General features: G+C 39.3%; 1 protein-coding gene across 1 annotated transcript in view; it reads right to left on the bottom strand.

Moving 5' to 3' along the window:
* The window catches only part of mmp17a (matrix metallopeptidase 17a), a 195,046-nt gene extending 179,694 nt beyond the window's left edge, over positions 1 to 15,352 (bottom strand). The window contains exon 1 of the mRNA XM_061734350.1: positions 14,925 to 15,352. Within this exon, the coding sequence (XP_061590334.1) occupies positions 14,925 to 15,059 (135 nt within the window). The 5' untranslated portion in view covers positions 15,060 to 15,352. The remainder of the gene's footprint in view (positions 1 to 14,924) is intronic.
* Between the last annotated feature and the right edge of the window lie 7,214 nt (positions 15,353 to 22,566).

The following is a 22,566-nucleotide window of genomic DNA, read 5'->3' as shown; positions in this document are numbered from 1 at the left end:
TCTATGGGTTTTAAAAACTTCGAACTGGGATTACTGTCTACAAGAGTCTCGGCTGTGTTTGCTGGTAATGTATCGGGTATTTCTGCTGCAAGGTTTGGTCCAACCTTTGCAAAAAAATTATTACATTTGTTTACTACTTCATCCATATTAAATTTTCTTTTTTTCTTTTTCAATAAAGTCCTGCGGATACTCTTTATGTCTAGGGTTGTTCTTAACTACCGTATTTAATATTTTCCATATCCCTTAAGTGTTATTTTTGTTATTCTCTCATATTTTGTCATAGTATTCTTTTTTACATGTTCTCATAATATTAGTTAATTTATTTTTATATTTCTTATATTCATCTTCCGCTTCTCTCGTTCTCAGTTTTATAAATTCTTATATTTACGAATCGTAATTGTTAATTAGTTTAGTTGGGCAATTTTTATCATGTAATAATTTAAATATTCGTATAAATTCATCATATGCTTTATCCACATCCTTTTCTTCGTAGACTGGCTCCCAGTTAAATGTTATAAGATCATTTTTGAATGGCTCCATAGACTCTTCAATTCTAGTCTGTCTATGGTCCGTGGTCTATTGTATTGATGTTTTTTTTTAATATTACAGTGGTAAATTGTGAAAATTGGCAAATGGTCACTGATATCATTTATCAGAACCACGCTCTCATAATTGTTAGTTATTACAGTACATTTGTGAATATGTTGTCAATTAGTGTTGCGCCTTGAGTAAATAATTCAGGTGGGTCTGGTGATTTTGGGGTATAGGCTGAGACTGTATCAAGGTATTGACAAATTCTTCAGTTTTTTGTGTTTATTTGGATTTAGTAGGTCAATGTTGACATCTCCACTGATATACGTGATTTTGTGATTAGCATTTGTGAAGTTTTCTTCTATCCAATTCTTAAATATGTCTATATTGGAACTTGGTGTTCTATATATGCAGCTCACTCTGATATTTTAAGTTTTTTCCATAAGGATTTCTATTGTGACACATTCAAGCACATTGTCCACCACTGTTGTCAGTTTTTCCACCACCCTATAGTTTAAGTTTTTGTCCACATATAAAACCACACTGCCTCCCTTCTTATTTTCTCTTTTTTTATATTTCATTTCGTAGCCATCCATTTCAAAGTCAGTACCCCTGTCATTGTTAAACCAAGTTTCAGATATTGCAATTATATTAAATGGATGTGAGAATTGACTCAGATAATATTTGATGCTTTGGAAATTGGCATACATGCCTCTACTGTTGAAGTGAACTATTGATATTTTATCTTGAGAGTTGATGTCCTTATTGAATTGGTCCTCAGTGTAGTAATGGCAGTCGTCGATATTGTGGAAGAAGTTGTTTTCAGGATCAATGTCATTTTCAATGTCAAATTGGTGAGGGTCATTATGTTGGAATGTATTTAGAATGATGCCTTCATGATCTGCAGACCTGTGAATTAAATAAATCTTTCCAGGGTGAATGTAAGTTGTGTTTTTTGACATGTGGTTGTAATTATCTCTATAAATCTGATGGCCTTCACCCAAACCATAAGGGAACCAGGAAACTCACATCAAACTTTATCAACTTCATAGCCTCTAACCTGTCCTGACTCACCTCCCAGCATGACCCAAAGAAATTCACTTTGACACCCAATTCTGTTAGAGAGGGTCCTGCTACCTCATGGCCTGCCTTAACTCATTCAAATAAAACCTTCAATAACAGTTATAGTGTCCCAGAGCAACCCTGCAGCATGGTTAATAACTTGCATTACCATGTCAGTTACATTCCTGTAAGCATAAACCACAGGCCTCACAACCCTCCCTCCTACAGAAGTGCCAATCATGAAGTGCTATCTCACATCCAATGTCAGCCCAGTTCTGTACCTCCTCCTCCTCCCTTGCCTGTCACCTTTAGTCTTTTTAATGTCCGTTCGTTAGGGAACAAAACATTTATCTGCAACGATTTTATTACCGCCCATAATATTGACTTTTTTATGATTACTGAATCTTGGTTGGCAACAGATGACACTGTGCCACTTGTTGAAACAGCTCCCCCTGGCTTCTTGTATTTTAACAAACCCAGGGCCTCAGGCAGGGGTGGTGGAGTGGTAGTGTTTTATAAAAACAGTTTTAAATGCTCAATGATTGATCTTGGTGTGTTTCTATCTTTTGAGTATTTGTGCTTTCTTTTAAGAGGCTCGTCTGAAACGCTATGTGTTTTAGTTTACAGGCCACCAAATTCCTCTGGTTTTATTAATGAATTTTATGAAATGCTCTCCATTATCATGCCAAAACACAAAGATATCTTGCTTTTAGGTGATTTTAACATCCATGTGTGCTGCCCTAACAATGTTTTAGCTACCGATTTCTTAAAATTACTTCATACTTTTAACCTTTCTCGTGCTCTGACAGGACCTACGCACAATAAGGGACATGTTCTTGACCTAGTTTTATATCATGGCATTCTAATGAGTGATGTTGTATGCCTAGAGAGTGTGGTTTCTGATCATAAATCACTTCATTTTCATACTTACGTTCAGAATATTAACAACAATAACAACACTATTCCTTCATACTCTCGCACATTTAACTCTACTTCAGCTGCTAAATTTTTATGATGCCTTTGCCTCTGCTGACCTTGGTTTTAACTCTTCTGTGAATATTAATGATGCCACTACTAATTTTAATTCAACATGTAAAAATATTCTGGATCTTGTGGCTCCTTTAAAAATCAAAAAATATAAAACCACACCTCAGCCTTGGCTAACAAATGATATCAGATCAGTGAAACAGTTGTGTCGTAGAGCTGAAAGAAAATGGAAGGTTTCCAAAAAGCCTGCAGACCACCAAATTTTAAGAGATTTAATGAAGACTTTTAATTCCGCAGTGAAATTGGCAAGAGAAAAATATTATAATGACCTCATCAACAACCATAAATATAATCCCAGACTCCTTTTCAATGTAGTAAACTGTACTTCAAGCCCACCTCCTGCCATTATTGAACCGTCAACTGACAAATGTGAACAGTTTCATTCTTTCTTTGTAGATAAAATCAAAAACATCCGAAACAATATCTCACTTACTGTCCTGCCTGTCTCTGAACCCTCTCCTCCTAGCATCAATCGTACCTTAAATTCCTTTGACCTTATTACAATAGAAAATATCACTGAAAAAATTTCCAAAATGAAAAACTCAACTTGCTCTCTCGATGTCATTCCTACCCACTTCCTAAAAGAAACCCTTGCCATAACCTGTCCAATTCTGATGGAACTATTCAACTCATCGCTCTCATCTGGTCTTGTTCCTGATTATTTCAAAATGGCAGTCATACATCCTCTCCTTAAAAAACCCTCACTAGACCCAGATATCCTCAATAACTTCCGGCCAATCTCAAAACTACCATTTATCGCTAAAGTTTTAGAAAAAGTAGTGGCAGATCAAATTATTTCTTTTATGAACGGTAATGACCTCTTCGAGAGATTTCAGTCGGGTTTTAGAGCAGGTTTTAGCACAGAAACTGCACTTCTTAAGGTTTTAAATGATCTTCTTTTAGCAGCTGATCGTGGTCAACACTCTGTTCTACTCCTGTTGGATCTATCTGCGGCTTTTGACACTGTTGATCATAATATTTTAATTGAGCGTCTTAAAAATTGGGTGGGCATTTCAGGGTTGGTTTTAGATTGGTTCCGTTCTTATCTGTCCGAAAGGTCTTTCTGTGTAGAAATTGGTCATTTTCAGTCATCTTCATCACCATTAGATTACGGAGTTCCTCAAGGTTCTGTTCTCGGTCCATTACTGTTCTCCATTTACATGCTTCCTCTAGGTCATATTATTACAAAACACAATATTAAATACCATTTCTATGCCGATGATACACAATTATACCTTTCCTTTGATAATAGCAACTCCAATCAACTAAATAACCTCCACATGTGCATTGCAGATATCTATAACTGGATGGCATCAAACTTTTTACAATTTAACTCAGAGAAGACAGAAATCCTCATCATAGGCCCAGACTCATCACAAAATCATATTTCTTCCCATCTTGGTCCCCTTTCATCCAACATCACCACTTCTTGTAGAAACCTCGGTATTATTTTTGACAAACACCTCAATTTCGACCAGCATATAAATTCCGTTGTCCAATCATGCTTCTTCCATCTTAGAAAAATATCCAAAATCAGGTCATTTCTTTCATCTAAAAACTTAGAGACAGTTATACATGCATTTATTTCATCCCGGTTAGATTACTGCAATTCACTTTTTTCATGCCTCACTCAGCAAAATCTAAATAAACTACAGTTAATTCAAAATGCAGCAGCCAGACTCATTACCCGGTCCAACAGGAGAGAACATATCACACCAATTTTAAAGTCCCTTCACTGGCTCCCAGTCCGTTTTAGAGTGGATTTTAAAATTTTAATTATTACTTTTAAGGCTCGTATGGGGCTAGCTCCTGATTACATAGCTGACCTCCTGACCCCATACGAGCCTGAACGCACCCTGAGATCCTCTGGTGGGTCATTCCTGGCCATTCCTTGGTCCAACTTAAAGACCAAGGGTGACCGGGCCTTTTCTGTTTTAGCCCCTCGCTTATGGAATGACCTGCCGGAGGAGATCAGGGTAGCTAACACACTGTCTTCTTTTAAGTCACTTTTAAAAACTCACTATTTTAGACTTGCGTTTAACTGATTGTATTATTTGTCTGTTTTTATCTCTCAATTGTGTCTTAATTGTACTAATTGTTTGTTTCCTGTTTTTAATTGCATGTAAAGCACTTTGTGACTTGTTTTGGAAAAGTGCTCTATAAATAAAGGTATTATTATTATTATTATTATGTTACAGTCCTGGTGGAGTCAGCATACCTGATGAATGATTACTCTTATTTGGTTTGGTGTGCTGGTGGTACGGGGATGAATTATCAGCTTGTCGTGTCTCAGGTAGGCAATGTCCCCTCTCTCCCCCGCTGTTCTTAGTTCTGGCATCAGCTCCTTCCTCTTCCATCTCAGAGCGTCAGTGTAGTCCTCGATGTATATTTTCGATCCTTTCAGTAACTTGTTGTGCTGTAAAATGGTGGTTCTGTCCTTGAATCTTAGCAGTTTCATTACTATGGGTCTTGATCTGTCTCCTCCTGGTTTTCCTGTGCGATGCGCCCACTCCACCTCGACCTCCTGCTGAAGTTGAAGCTTTTCAGTCAGGATCTTCTTCACCTTCTCCTCGGTTTCCGTCCAGGTCTCCCTTGGTGACTCCTCGATTCCGTCAATGACCAGATTGTTTCTTCTGGACTGACCCTCCAAGTAATCCATTTTATCGGTGACAGCCAGAAGGCTGTCACAGACTTTGAACACGTCGGCATGTACTGAGTTGCAGCGATCAGATTGTGTAGCCATGCTGGCTTTGATCTTCGTCCACATCTTTTTGTGTAAATTGTAAGCTTGATATTATCTCCTGCAGATCTTTTGTGAGAGCATCAAGTCTGGTGTTTGTGGAATCCATGATGACCTTAACAAAGCCTCTGAAATGTTCATGTTGTTGTTGTATCAGTGCCGTGAACATTTCTTTCTGCTGCTGTAATTGTTTTTCATTTGAGCTGTTGTCACATACTCGTCTTCGGGCATCTGGCATTGTTGTGGCACTTGGTGGAGTGAGTCGAGCCCGGCTGGCGGTACCTGGATGATGCTGGCCCTCTGATTGCGTTGTTAGCAGTTGCTTTCAGCCTTGGCCCGCTGTCCGCGGTGGCTGTGGGACGCCAGCCTCCTCTCTCCCCTGATTCTCTCCTGATCCTCTCCTCTCGAGCAGGTGTTAATTTCTCCTCCAACACTTTCTTGTTTTCTGTTGGTTTTGATTTAAAAGTTGTTGTTTTTTTTAGAATCCGCTCCGTCACGCTTTTTCTCTGGCTACGTCGAAGCTTCCGGTTCCGGTCAAACTCCTTCCGGTTTCCGGTTCCTCACGGTGAGAAAGGGACAGAGATCAGGGATCTGGTGAATCAGTTGCTCGATGGAACCTGCAAATCCCTATGGCAGCCTGGGCTCTCTTAGAGGACACTGCTGATGGCAGGATCAGGAGGGAGTCTTCAGGGACCACACTGATCTGCTGGTCCAGGGTGAAGACTGGACCATCAGCTGGTTTAGGTCACCAAGAGGATCCTTCTGGATTGCTGCCCTGAACTGGACAAGCTGCTCTGGTTCGGACCAACATGATGCTTTCAGTGGGAGCTGCTGACAGGTCGGACATCTCTGTCGCCATGACAACCGTATGGTATGACTACTCGAGATAAAAGCCAGATACTAAAACATCCCATAACTGTGTCTGGACAGAAAAACATTAAAATACATTTTGCAGCGAAGAACCAGTTCTGTAAAGTTGTCTTTTAAAATAAAACTAAGATGTCACGGAAAGGTTGGTTGGTACGAACTGATGTGACTCAGCAATGAATGAATGAAGTTGAATGAATAAAGTTGTTATTGCATGTTTAGGCAACTTTCAGAGTCTTATATCGAGTCAGCTGCAGGTGCTGCAGGACTCCAGAAAGTGTTTCTCCGCTGATGGAGAACGTCACCTAGACCCATCTCTCCTCCTGCACCTGCAACACTCCGAGTTACAGCAACTTTGCTCTTTATTTCTCACGTTTGCACCTCGATAATTCCGTTGGCACAACTTGTCTTTCTGCAGCAGAGCAATCAGATCGTGATGCTTCATGTTTTAAATATAAGTTTATATTGTTCACGTTGTTATACTTATGAGAGAGGTGATCGCGGACATCCACAATGTGTAAGACTCAATAAACGTGTACATTGGGCTTCGTCACTATATAATACGCGTGACAATATAGCGGAAAGGGGAAACGTTTTTCGTCCCACCAAGTTCTTAATTTCTGGTGTCGGTTCTTAAAATACAAACAATACAAGGAGAGTGTAATGATGCACAAACGCTGCCCATAAACATTCACAAACCCATACGATCATAATAAGACCACAACTCTTCCCAGAACGCAACACAAAACAAAGAAAACCATGCGATCAATGTTAAGACCTGGAAGCTGGTCTGAGAGATGGGCGTCAGAGCTAGGCCTCAGAATTGAAATTAAGTCTTCCCATGTTCAACACACGACTGTGGCCCAACACAACATCACTATAACCAGTGACAATAGTCCCAAATCCAGTCAGCTAGAGAATGTTTAACCATGGAAAAAAGATGTACTGTAGAACTTAAGTGCAAGGCTTGAACCATAAAGTATAGGAGTTTATTCAAAATTTAAATCAGTGCTTTCTCCTTTTACCTTGACATATGTTGCTCTAAAATCACAACCTTTGGCAGAGGCACAAAAAAAAGTGCATTCCATGCATTTTCTGTGAAGTGGGACTAAGTGGACTACTTTACCAGTTGGTGTCTTTTGCAAAAGACAGCAGTCAGAGCACTCTCAGTTTGTAGAATCTGAATGTGTTGATAGGGATTCTGACAGGAAGCTAGGCTTAGACCTACTAAGAATGAGGGCCAATTTTTGTTTAATCAAAGACACACCAAATTCCAAAGCAGTTTTTTTCCCTAGTCAGTGCTCTGTTCCATGAGTCATTTACATGGACCATGAATTGTGTTGCAACTCAATATTCTGAAGACTACTATTATGACCGTTTGTCATCATTTCCAAAGACAACATTTTTGTGAAGGACAACCTTGGCTCCCACGACTAATGTAAAGAACCTCTCTATTATTTTTGACCTGGATATATGCAAGGACACTGTCACATCTGACAACTGTTGGGCCACCGTGTAACTATGTGATAACATGAACAGTGGAGGCCTTAGGTGAACTTTAAGGCCTTTAAGGCCTTGTTCTGAGACCAGCCTTGATTTCCCTTACAGCTGACCGCATGTTTGGAACAAAGGACAAAAAGCTCAAGCAGGATTTGCATTATGTGGCCCTTCAGTGATAAGGAACAGCCCTCTGATTGGACATGGACCCCAAACTGCAGGAACGGCCGCATTGACTTCCTGGGCTCAGCTATAAAGAGCAAAGCCCCCTCTCTCTCTTACTCTCTTCTCCACTTCTCTTCTTTCTGCTCTGCTCTTTTTCTCTTCCCCTCCAGGTCCTATTTTTTAGCATGGAGAGCTATTAGCTACGGATCGGCCTCCTCCGACCGAAAAACCGTCTGTCTGGAGTGCTGCAGCGAGTGACCACGAATGTTCCGAGCCCCAGATGAGCCGAACAAGGGACCCTTGCATGCCTCAACATGAACGCCTTTGGACCAACCCGGAGCTGAAGGAGGCCAGCTGCTGTGCCCATGCTACACCCCCTCATCCAAAGCACGGATTACAGGAGAGAGTGAGAGCCGCTCTTAATCAGGATCCCCTGCTGAGCGTAACCATCCAGCTGTTCAGCAAGGAACGCCGACCGGCCGAACCAAACCACTTTTACACACACACACACACACACACACACACACACACACACACACACACACACACACACACACACACACACACACACACACACACACACACACACACACACACACACACACACACACACACACACACACACACACACACACACACACTTGTGTAAATAGATTATGATTAATTGTAATGAGAGAAGTTGTTTATTTTTGTTGCTTATTTTATACATATTTGTCACACCTGCTGGTTGCAAAAGTCTGTGCTTGGACTTCCTCCCTTCACTATTATTCTGAAGAATAACTTACTTTGAGACTGATTCTGCTGTTTAGTTATCATTGTCCTGATTAAATCAGGTGGTGTCCCGTTTTGATTAAGTCATTTCTAAAATTCAATTTGATAAATAATCTACTTTATTAATTATTAAGGATTATCCTTTGACAATCATTAATAACTCTTCGATAACTGAACCAGCACCCCCTCTGTGGCACAACACATCATGTGTGTGTGCCCTTTGTGCACAAGGACTGGTCAGGTGTTTCATTGCTGGGAAAGGATTGGCTGCATGGAGCTGCACAGACGAATAAAAAGGATTATCTTGGACGACCAGAGAGATGCTCATTTGCATCTCCCTCCTCTCCCAACCATCCACCTGTGATGTTGTTACTAACCGTGACATTAAATATAGAGGTGTGCTGCCATTTATTTTCAATTGAGTTGTCTCTTGTTTAATTCTGTTAGGGAGGTTAGTAATTGTCGTTTGGTTTATGACTTTACTTTTGGAGAGGCAAGTTTGGTTATCTCGGGTAGTTCTGTTTTGTTTGTTGTTGTAACTTTGATGTACCCTGAAGCTCAAACTCTAGTTTTCTGGTCAGTGCTTGTGAACTAAATAACATTTCATATTTCATATTAATAATGTCTACTGCTTGCTTGGGGGTGATGGGCCTCTTTCATGTTATTTCCTTCATAACTACTAGACTGTACCTAACATGAATTGGGGGGTCGTCATTCAAATGTCATTTAAAAAAATTAACATTTAATTAATTCATTTTTCATTGTCATATTAATTAATTTAATTGAATATTTCATAATTTAAATATTTATTCAATTTAGAATGAATCAGCGTTCCATAACTGCTACCCTGAGAGAGCAGGAAATAATCTTGTTGTAGGTATCTTCGTTGACAATAAAGACGTTTTATCTTTACCCCTATACTTTAATCAAAATCGAACTTTATTTATATAGCACTTTTCATACAATAGTAACGCAGTGCTTTACATAATAAAATTAACATTTAACATATACACCATATTTAAAAACACATGTGGTCATTTTCACACACATTAATACCCACAGAGCACACATATACCCCCCAGAGCCAGACTCTGAGAAGTTGGATTTTTGATTGTAGGTGTGTCGTGGTTTTTGTTGTTGTGATTTGCCTCAAAAAGGTTGAAAAACACTCCAGTATGTAGTATGCCACTTCAGGAAATGTTTCAATTTCACAACTAACCAGTCTAACTTGCATACTGCACCATATGATAAAATGAAAACCACCACAGCGGAAGTGCAGCTCAACGATCACATGTAGTGACGGAGGCTGCCGTATCAGTATGCTGTACATACTTCATACTGCATTGTTAAAGTAGAATGTGGTTTCGAATTATTGAATACATTTTCCCTTTAGTAATGAATACAGATTAATAATATTTGAATATTAACCTTTGGAGACTGAAACGCATAGCTAAGTTCAAATGTAAACTCAAAAAATAAAGCATATTCAGTTTTGCTTAAAGCAAATCAATGGAGTGTGAGTGTTTGTTTCAGAATATTAGATTTAACTGCTCGGCTCACATATTCTCCTGTCCCCCCCTGCTGCTGGCAAAGACCGCCCAATGTAACTTAGGACTCCGGTATTGATTGCCATAAGCTAGTAAAGCTACAGTGGACATCAAGGTGGGTGTGACTACCAGACTTAAAGTAAAAATGTGAATGACAGGACAAGACTAAATTTGTGCTGTAAACTGTAAACGGTACCCTCTGAGCTTAAAGTGAGCAAAAAGCCTTTTGTGTTTTTGGTTACATACCAGTACAATGAAACATACTTGAATGCTAAAGGTAAACAGAGTGTTGTTAAAAGTTTCTTATGGTTGACAAGAATTAGAGATGCACCGATCAGGATTTTGAGGGAAGACCACAGATCACCAAAAGCAGTATCTGCCGATCCCGATATTGCCGATCACCGATCACAGCGTGAAATCCATAAATTCTTCAATATTGTTGTCTCATGTACACAACAGTGACATTGTATTATTAGGTATCCAAATTAGGAGATGAGAAAGTATCATGAATTGACTGTTTTATTGCAGGCTGGGGCAATATGTCCCACTCTTTGAGACTCTTAGAGATGTCTTAGACTCATGTAGTTTACTAGCTTAAAGGGGACCTATTATGGCAACTAATACCTATTTTAAACAGGCCTTGGATGTCTAAAAAACAAGCTTTTGATTGTTTTTGCTAAATAAATTAGAAATTCAGCCTCTGCAACTGTCTTTATCTTCCCATTTTCTAACCTCATTATCTATGCGGGATTCTGAGTGGGCGGGGAGGCTATGATAATGAGGTACTGTGCTGATTGGCTGCCTGAATGACGCGATACACCGCTACGAAAAAATGGCGGAAGCTCCGGCCGGCGGAGTTAGTTGTGGGCGTGGTTTCACGCATCAGAGACCAACCTATGTAAATCGCATTTTCGTTATGTAACAAAAGGGAGCAGAATCTGAATGGCTCGTAGAAGCCAAATCACACTGGATGGCTCATCCGTTCGGCTGTACAGACACTGCAGAATTCGGTTGCTTTCCTCCTTCTCGGAGTTGGCAGGCTGAGGGGAGACCACTTCATATAAGCTTTCCCGTGGCAATAATTATGTGTACAACACAACATGTGCACCAACACACACAACAGTAGACATGTCACTCTCTTAGAGTTGATACAAGTTGTAAACTATAAACCTTAGTTTTCCTGTGGAAAAAGGAATTACAACTTAAAATGAATTAAGCTTTGCGAAAGCTTTGGCAATAGCATGCGCCGTGTATGAGGAAACTCTTGTGAGTGAAGCTCAACTTTTCACTCAACACTTCTAGAACTCCAAATGTCACCCGCGAAGCCGACTGACACGACTGTCATTCTGCACAAGGGTTAGGGTTGGGGTTGGATGTGACTGTATAAAGTTTGGTATAGCTCCACCGGGCATTTATCAGTGAAATATTTACGACGCGGCAGCACGTACTGCGGATCCGAGCAGCTAACGACGCGTTTAAACCAGATGTCTCTACAACAGAAAGCGGCTGATGAGCAAGGCATATGAATTCATTACCTTAGAATGTAGTTCTTTATTTTTGTTGCTGTTGTTGTTGAGTTAGCGGCGTTGCTGCACGCTCCTGTTCTTTCTCAGCCTTAGCAGCAGCCAACTTTGAATACTCAATATACTTCTTCGTGTGAGAAACTTTCAAATGTCTTATCAGCTTCGTTGTGTTGAAATTGTTTTGTAACATTCCTTCTCGGGGTATCTCCTTTCCACACACCTTGCAAACTGCAAGTTTGTTGTCCTTTTCGGACGTTGTAAAACTTGCATACCGGCGACGCCATGTTCAGTGTTGTTGCTCTGTAGAGACTGCCACGCCCCCTTCTGACACCTTGGTCTGAGATATGGAAACGCACGCACGGGCGGCGGTTTGTTGTTGTAAACGTCATCGGATCGGCCTGCTTTGAACTATTATTTTGAGAACTCTGATCAAAACCGATAGGGGCATTATCGACCAATACCGATCGGTTGCCGATCGATCCTTGCACCTCTAACAAGAATAAACTTTAATGCTTATCTTCCTGGCTGAAGAAGACTCTAAAAACATATTTTTAGAACATCAGATGATTTTCACTGGGTCTGTTGCTGCTCCTATGAGGACTGCAAGCAAAAATACAAATATGAATAAATATAAATAGGTCTACCCTCTCCCTCTACCCCCTCATCCTTGCTGCAGGTCAACAGACACCTATCTTCATTCGCCAGCATGGCAACGGTGTCTGGGTTATTCTTAGTCATAGTTCCTAATCTTTTTTCACCCAAGATGTTGCAAAGGTGCGCAGTAGATGTTATGCCATATTTTAAGTTTCCAACTAAAAACTCCTTGTAAATGAAACTGCACATTTCCTTTTGAATGGAACTTTTAGACTCGAGTCTAAAGCTTCCTCTTGCAGCTCACCCTTTTTATATAATGGGAAAACCTGCCTGCCATTCCTGGCTCTTGTTGAAAGTGCACTGCTCACATGTCAAAGTAGGTCCAAGAACTGGGCTATACAGGTCATGGAAAGGTAGCGTGCCTAAAACATACAACACACTTTGGAATTCAGTCTTGTATATAAGAACATTTGTCCTGTGTTCATACATGTGTTTAGCGTAGCTCTTATACACAAATAATGTTTTTTCAGAGGGTTTTTGAATGTGGACGTGCCAATCTAAATGTTGTAACACACTGTGTTGACGGAACTGTTTTCCAGCCCAGAGGATGAACATTAACGGCTCTGCTCAGGATCATGAGACTTTAGTCTTCATAAGCCTTTTTGCCTACACAGAACAGACAATAGTATTGAACAGCATTACCAATAGCTGCAGCCATCAGGCAGCAGACATGCACATTATCTTTTCGTGCTAATTTGGACTTGATTTACCTGGAAAGTTTGTACGTAGGGGACTGTTTGTATGTTTAAAGCTTCTCCACTAAAGGATCTTGGAGTCCAGATTCTTTTAAATCACACCAAGATGCCTCAAGCTACCAAAACAGAAGAGGAACAAAAATAATAATTTGATTTACTTAAATATATTTCTAAGACCTCACTAAATAAAAAAAAATCTACTTTTTCATGTAGACAAACTGAAAATTTTGAATAAACTGCAACTGATTGTGCAAACATTATTTATCATAAAAACTACTAGAAAGTAGTTTTCAGCATCACTGCATTTTCAGATTTCCTTAGATGAGTTTGATTACCTTTTTGTATATATTAGGTTAATGCTCAGAGGCTCAGCACAGCTTTATTTTGCCGCAAGAAAATAAAACCAGTCGTGAAGTTCAAGTACAGCGATGAATCTGCTTCATGAATCAGTTTAGTTGTTTTTGGTTGAAATAGCACAGCAAAAGAAAAAAACAGATGTATCTACACTGGCCATTTGGACAGCTGGAATACAATTTGATTCAGAGCTGAAGTACAACAAATAATGTTTCCTTGTCAGGTTTCTTACTGTAGACTGGAATAAAAGATTTTGTCTTGCTCAGCCATAAGAACCTGATGACCTACATACGTCCACAGTAAAACTGTCTGTAAGATATGATACAGATCAGAATAGCAGAAATGCAGCGCTTCAAAGACAAGAAACCTGGAGCATGAAATGACCAAAGAAATAATAAAATATCTAGTTCAGGTTTTTGTTTTCTAATTTGTAAGAAGAACAAATATGGCGTAGAGAAGCACAGGTGAGCAGAGAGTAGAGTTTAAGAACTTAAAGACAGTGAGACGGGTGTATATTGGGCATGACCAGCAGCAAAAACCAATGATGCCCCAAGGAGCAAAGCTGAGGAAAAATGCATCTACACTTGACGAAATTTTGACAACTTTTTACAAGCGGTAACTACACACACACATACATTACATCTCATCACAACTCTTGTTTTACCAGCTATCTTGACTATGTGCAGAGCATGCTTTTAGTCTGGATGAATCTTGAAAGGCTGGTGCAGCGAGGACTTCAAACTGCATCACCAATACCACACATACACATAATAATGCACTGCATTAAAATCGAACAGAAGATTTGGGACAGTCTCACTTCAAAGGCTGCCAGAATAACTGGGTAGGAATAAGGAGTTTTATTTCCCTACATAAGCAGTCACAGTTCAGATGGATCTGTTTGTATCTCCAATCAATGGTGCTGCCTATTTTTGTGATTCAGTTTACTCATGTCAAAGATTACAAAACCACTTCTTCAATTTCAAACACTGAAATTCTCCTTCAGGGGGTATTATTGAAGGGGGAAAAAAAGCATTAATAAAATATCCATCATTGATTTAGCCCGTAAGATGAAAGAGTAGACCATAACAATATAGTAAACAAAATGATAAAAAAAATGTAAAGATTTAAAAATTGCCTCATATAATTATTACACACATCTGGATATTTTTTAAATAACTATCCAGCTCAGGGGAAAGGTCTGCTACACGTTTTTATTTCAAATCATGCTGTTTGCCATCTCCTGCGTGAACTGGACTGCAGAGTGATGTTAAAATTCAGAGCAAGTATTTGGAGAGGACAGCAATTACTCCTGACTGAACGCTGAAAAGAAGCCAAAATCGGAATGGAAATAAAGCATGACGGACCACTATGACAAAAGAAAAAAAGAAGAAGCTACTATAACTGTGGAAAACTTCCAACTCGCGATCTCCGTGAGTAGGAAGGGTAAAAAAAAAAACGCTACTTAACTTACCACCCCCATGTCCAGCTGTTCGGTGGTGAGAGAAGGAGCCGCTTCACTTTGGAGTATAAAACACAATATGTGCACCAACAGCAGCATCTCTGGGGGGATATTCCTTATCCACTTGGGCAGAACCGGAGAAATCATGATGCCCTATGACAGGCTGGTCCTGCGGGGCTCAAGCGTCGACCCCGACAGCCGCATCCACGGGATAAATTACACACCGACAGTGGAAAAACGCGCCCGAATAAGTCTACCTCACTGTTGAGCGCAAACACATGAAACACATTTGCACCCTCGCTGTTAAAACTGTTGACACCATTTGAGCACTTTATTTCCGGCAAAACTTCAGCTAATGAGAGGTACAGTTCTTATCGTATCCAGTCTGACAGCGCTAAAGGTCCCTTTGGCAAGAAAGCGTGAGCTCCGCGCTCTGTGTCGGTGAGTCTCGGACTAACAGAGGGGTGAAAAAGAAAAAAAGAAATGGAAAAAAAAAAAGAAAGCAGCAGCTGCCAGCTGCGCGCTTGTGTGGCTCGCAAAATACACACAGTCACTCATTCAATATCCGGAAGGTGATGCCAAAATAAAGTTACCGCAGCAGAACAGCGTTAAGCATGTCTACTAAATGTCCGTGGGGTCTTTCTCTTCATAGTTAGTCACTGGAAACACCCAGTACTCGAGTTGTAAAAAATAATCAGGGGGGATGGTGGATTTTATCATATGGGGACAGATAATTTGTGCTGATTACAAATAATATAATATATTACAAATAATAGCAGTGACCAAAACACCTGCAGAAATACTGCAGGAATGACATAGCAGCAGTTAAATGCAGCCTTCTGTAAGCTTTAAATATCCACTGGGCTTACATCAAATACATCAAAACACAACAATAAAAAACAGTTTTCTGAACGTATCAATATGACTCTGTCCTTCACAGGATAAGTAAAATGGATCACTGCAAAAACTCACAATCTTAACAAGAATATTTGTCTTATTTCTAGTTAAAATGTCTCATTTTAGTAAAAAAAAAAAATCGCATTACACTTAAAACAAGACTCATCACTGGAAAAGACAACAATTTTTACCTGTTTCAAGTAGATTTTCACTTGAAATAAGTAGAAAAATCTGCCAGTGGAACAAGATTTTTTTGCTTGTAATGATAAGATAAATCTTGTCCCACTGGCAGATTTTCTACTTATTTCAACTGAAAATCTACTTGAAACAGGTGAAAATTGTCAAATAAGTTATTTTTCTGGTGCTATTTTTCTGGTGATGACTCTAAATGTTGAAATAGCAGTAAAACCACATTCCTTGATGAAATGACATAAGGGATGGAAAGGGGGATGGCAGTTTTACAGGGGGGATGACTTGGACCGTTTTTATTTCAGGGGGGGATGATTTTGACTGTTTTTATTTCAGGGGGGATGCCGTCCCCCCTCATCCCCCCTCAACTCGAGTACTGGAAACACCCAAAAAGAAAATTACACTTCATTTCTACTCTGATTTCAGAATTTCCAAGTTCCTAGTTGAAAATTTTAAATGGAAAATCACTGAAACCTCACCTACCCTAAACTCAGAATCCAACACAGCTGCTACTTCCAAGTATTATTTTATGAAGTCAGATTTACACATAGTACACATCGCTACTAGCCTAAACAGAATATGCAACGTTGTTATGAATCACTATCACTAAAAACGTCTAGAAATGGCTGGTCTGAAATATGGAAAGTAAGTAAGTACCATTTACTTATAGAGCGCCTTCCACAGACACCAGTCACAGATAAAAACATAATAATAAAAACATGACTGCAATAGATAAAAACAAATGAGAAGAAAAAGGTTCACAGCCTTTCCAATCAGCAAAGGTTGTCAAGCCCAAACTTGGGTTTGAACTTGGGTTTAATTCTGGCTTTGACTCTACTGACTCAAGATAAGTACAACGTCCTTAACTCAGCCACATATCTACCCAACATGGCCCATGTCTTTTGAGCATTTGGGCCTTGCCTGGCCCAAACAAAGGTTAGCATGTCAAAACTGAGGAAATTCAGACATCTGGTTCATAAAACAAAAACATAAAATCCAGTAGCCTATGCCCCAGCCCAGTTCATGCCCTTACCTATGTTTTACCTGAACCATACAAGCAGCCTGAATTAAACCCAAATGTGTTCACTATCTGACGATCTTTTCCAACTTTCCAACTGGAATGTGATCAATTCAAGAATAACATAATTCCAAGTTCTTCCTCTTCCAAGATAAAGGATTGTACCATAGGTCAAATGATTAATGTAGGATATTTGAAAAAGGGAGGAGAAAAAAAATAATATTTATCATTTTTAAATCAAATATTATCTAATGACATATATTGTTATGTCAAATGTTATGTTAGTTTTTTCCTTCATTTTGTTAAATTATTTACTTTGATGAATTACTTGATAGCTTGTGCTCATTATTAATGAAGAAAACATAACTCCTGACTGTGATGGACATAATCTACTAGTCATCAATGAAATGATAAATCTCACAAGTGACAGTGAATCTAATTGATATGGGAGTTTAATTTCACTGATGACTTCAATAAAATGCAGATTAATTAAATGTCCCAATGAAACTTACTATTTTATTTTTAAGCAGTTTGATCTTTATTTGGAAATTTCAAAAATTTGAAGAGACTACTGTTTGTTTGTTTCGTAAACATTTGAATGGCTTGATAAGGTATCAAATTCTATGTAATCTATAATGTTCTCTTTTGAGCAAAGGTCCATGCTGTTTTTTACAAATCCCCTTTCCTCCAAACCTTAGCCTCAACTGCAATTTGTGCTTTATTTTGAAATTTGATAGAAAAGCTTCCTTAAGGATAGCTGTGACTTTTCTTCTAACTTTATTTACACAGCTGTGGGAGAATTTCATTTGCTTCAGGGGCCTATTATTCAATATATTTAGACTTTAATCATGATTCGCCAGATGGAGAAAATTCAGCATAATATGAATTGTCATTTAAAGATGCCTTTGTTGTTAATGTAGCCACGCAATGTGGTTGATATGATGCCAGAAAACAGATGATAGGTTACTGATTGATCACTGCCACTTCTGCTGACTTGTAAAATTGCTGATCTGGAATGAAATTAAGAAATTCTCCCTCCTTACTGTAATCACTAAATGTTTTGCCCAGAAGTTTATGTTTAAGTTTAAGTTTAACCCTAACTAGCAGTAAGTGGACAAACTCATTATTCAACCTCAACCAGCTAACCCAAAAGCATGAATCAATGCTCGATGTCTTAAAGTGTTCATAATATCATCATTTGCAGGTTCATTTTATTTTGAGGTTAGACTTGGAAAAGTATCCTTAAATATTTAGACTCATGCCAGAAAACAGTAATGCATAAGTGGTCATACAAACAAATAAATATCCTAGTTCAAATTATGTTTTCTTAAGTGAGATATAAGGGTTTTGTTTTATTCACAAAATGTATGCTTTCAGAAGCTCTAAGAGGGATCGAAGAAATAAATAATTGTAATAATTTACATATATTGGTAATAGTTCTTCTAAAAAGGGTTTTATTTTTTTTTTTTTTATTAATTTATTGGTAATAGTGTTGAACAGTCACTGTTGTCGTGTTACTGTTAATCAACACATCTACCAGTCAGCCCACATGACAAAACAAAAAATAAAAAATAAATCCACAGTCAGGCGTATTTATAATAAAACTAATTTCCCACTGTGGAAGTATGATGAACTGAGTTTCATGGCATCTACTGCAATATAAAGGACTGAAGATAATTACATGTTCTTGTCATGTACTATCACTTATGAGTAATGAGTTGGTTTATGTGTGATTGGTTGTCCCATCATTGCCATCAGTCATGTTAACATTGCAAAGTTAAAAACAACCAAAGCCTTTATTAATCTCTGGGTCCCATCTCTTTGTTTCACTCTTATTCCTGCGTTATTTTAAACCTTATTGTTTTCTCCAAACGTTTAGAAACCACTGCATTCATTCTCTTTGATACAGTTGTGTGTTGTCCCTAGATGTAGCCAAATGAAGAGTAACTGAGAAAACATCCTCATTGTGCCCTCATCATCACCTCCCTCATCCTTATTACTTTTTAAACTAGTATTCTTTATTTATTATTTACAACATATTGTGCTGTCATCAGCCAATGTCACTGCAGCTGTGTCACTGCGACCATCTCAATTTCATCCTTATGTATGAATTATTCTGCCCACTGAAATGAACCACCTACTGAATGGCTGCATTGTGGGCGTGTGACTCAAGCTTTTAGAAAATGAGAAGCAGCATCACTGACATTTGCTGTAAACTAGTCAGACACCTAAAAGCAGCATTACTAGTTAATAAGAACAGTGTTTCAACAGTACCCGTGACAAGCTTTTCAGAGTGAGGCAGGGGCGACTGGCCCATATTGGGCGGAGTTTATTTTGCAGTTTTTAGTCTTAATATTACTGTCCTTTCAGCAACCTGATTCATGCTGCGGTATGAATCAATGATATTCAGACAGCCTCAATGTCACTTTCCAACCAGAAGCCCCGCCCCCTTGGGGCGATTTCAGTCAGCTTCAAAATCGCCCCAGGCACTCTCATAGAATTACACGATGAGACTTTCTTTCTTTTTTTCAAAATTTGGACCCAAACATTCATTTCTACCCGCGTGCCCCAACGTGATTTCCTCATACATACCAATGCATGCACGGACAGTATGTGCAGCGCTTGCGCATGTCAAGAGACCATTGTCATCATGGCTGCCAACTCGACCAACTCCATTGTTTTCTGAAGTAATTACCATTCATTCATAGAAAAAAATGTGGATTAATTGGATATAAAAGACTCGGGACTCCGCAGACCAAATTTAAATATCAAACAGGTCTCAACAAAAACGGGTAATATATACAATTGCAGATTTAACCGGAGCTGGTACCAGCGGATAATGTGGCTAGCTGTTACCCCTATGGGCTAATTCACCCAGACCCCAGCACGGACACTGCCTGGACAAGGACAGGTGTCACTTTTATGCACCATCTCTCAGAAAAAGGTGAAGAAACATGAAGCATCAAAGATGCATATGGACAGATTCATGGCAATCCAAGCAGATGAAACCACCGATGTCTCTACACAGACTCAGTTGGTGCCTGTGTTAAGATACATACAGTACAGTAGATGGAAAATGGTTCTTTCAATTCTGGAGAGAATGAACCGCTGATTTCACTGATGATAACAAGTGTAGACTCATTGCGCAAGCCTAAGACAGGGCCAGTGTGATGAGAGGAGAGAGGGTTGATGTGCAGCAAAAAGGTACAGAAAGAGTACAAAAATGCACATTATTTGCATTGTTATGCACACCAGCTGAATCATGGAGCAGGCCACTTCCCACATGCGAGCAGTGAGAGTTTTTTTCACTGATTTGAGTGGGATTTCCAGTTTTTGTACCCGGCCACCCAAACACACAGTCATTCTTGATCAGGTTGTTTCACAAAGGCTGCCCAGAGCATTGTCCACTAAATGGAACTTCAACAGCAGGACCGAGAATACTCTCTACGAGAACCTGGGCAACCTCTGAGTGTTTTGAGACCATCAGGTCAGACAGCTCATTTGACAGCGCCACAGTGAGGGAGGCATCTGGCTTCCTGAGGATGCTGCAGGATGAAGATTTTGTTTTTTTCCTGCAGCTGTTTCATCAAATCATGCCTCATGGTAACATGATGTACCAGCAGTTGCAGAATAGAGACAGTGAATTAGTGTTCATTAAATGTGCCCTAAAGAACTACATTTAAATGCATAAGTTAAGCACATCCAGAAATAGTGATATTTTATCCAGCCATTTCCAAAAAGCCATGCAAGAAGCTAGGCTACCTTATTGACTGTTTAAAATTCTGTGGTGTGTTTGAGTTAGCTTTGCGAGGAAAGGCGGAGAAACACCTTGCAAGGACCTTGCAAGGAAACACAGTTCTCCACAGTTTTTATTACTTACCAGTATTACTGTTCTGTGAATTTCTGAAAATGACAATGATATACTGTCTCATTTATAACACTTTTGACCCGTCTTCTTTCAGGGACCAAAGCTCTCTTCGACAGCAGCAGCAGCAAGCAGCAGGTGACACAAGATCTAGGAGAGCCTTAGGAGAACCAGAGAAACAGTATCTCTCAAAAGAGGTATCTGCAGTCACTGTTGACCAGAATAGGTATACTCAAGTGATATAAAACCACAACATCTGTTTTTACAGGGTTAGATTCAATAATTGATGGTAATTATATTTTTACTCACCCATCACATATCCATTATACTCACAAGGATACAGTATACGTCTGCATGAATAACAAAATGCCAACTTTTGAAATTTGAGACCGTAGATTTCAGGGGTAGATCATGGCCACATTCATGCCAGCACTGGTAGAGATTTTTTCCTTTTTACAATTGTGTGTTACTGACTATACATTTGTTTAAAATTAACAGAACTGTAATAATAACAATAATAATAATAATAATAATTTTTATTATGGGGCGGCAGTAGCTCAGGTGGTAGAGCGGGTCGTCCAATGATCGGAAGGTCGGCGGTTCGAATCCCGCTCTGTCCCAGTTTGCTGTCGTAGTGTTCTTGGGCAAGACACCTTACCCACCTTGTGTGTTTGAATGTGTATGAATGTTGGTGGTGGTTGGAGGGGCTGTTAGGCGCGATATGGCAGCCACGCTTCCGTCAGTCTGCCCCAGGGCAGCTGTGGCTACAAAACGTAGCTTACCACCACCAGTGAGGATGTGTATGAATGAATAATGATCTCTGTAAAGCGCTCTGGGTGCCTTGAAGGGCGCTATATAAATCCAAGTCATTATTAAAATTAACAGAACTGTGACACAATCCTGTGCCATGCCAGAGACAGGTTCTCCTTCACCAATCATCTGGTGAGTGCTGTGGTGTCAGATGGAGAGCTGTTTGACCTGCACCAAACAACATTCCCCAAAAAGGCTCTGATTACCATTATGAAGGCCTCAACCCCATAGAAAATCTTTGGAGGGAGTTGAAAGTCCGTGTTGCCCAGCGATAACCCCAAAACATCACTGCTCTAGAGGAGATCTGAATGGAGGAATGGGCCAAAATACCAGCAACAGTGTGTGAAAACCTTGTCAAGACTTACAGAAAACGTTTGACCTCTGTCATTGCCAACAAAGGGTATATAACAAAGTATTGAGATTAACTTTTGTTATTGATCAATACTTATTTACCACTATAATTTGCAAATACATTCTTTAAAAATCCGAGAATGTGATTTTCTGGATTTTTTCTTTCATTTTGTCTCTCATAGTTGAGATATACCTGTGATGAAAATTACAGGCCTCTCTTATCTTTTTAAGTAGGAGAACTTGCACTGCACTGAACTGGTGTCTGACTAAACACACCAGTGTATATCAACGTTTTGATCTGCCACAAAAATGTAAAATGAATTAAAATGAAAACACCTCAAGTTGACGGCTTTTCTCAGCAATTTTTAGGTGAGATTAAAAAAGAGATTAATTAAATGAATTAATTACAGATATTAATTAATGAATCGCAAAAAAATCTAATCTCTTGACAGCATGGCCAACTATATACTATGAATATGTTCTGAAAAGATTTGATCCATTACAAGTATGTTGATAGAATAAAT

The sequence above is a fragment of the Cololabis saira genome, chromosome 11, assembly GCF_033807715.1.
Source record: "Cololabis saira isolate AMF1-May2022 chromosome 11, fColSai1.1, whole genome shotgun sequence".
Taxonomy (NCBI): Eukaryota; Metazoa; Chordata; class Actinopteri; order Beloniformes; family Belonidae; genus Cololabis; species Cololabis saira.
This window is presented reverse-complemented; position numbering and strand designations above follow the sequence as displayed.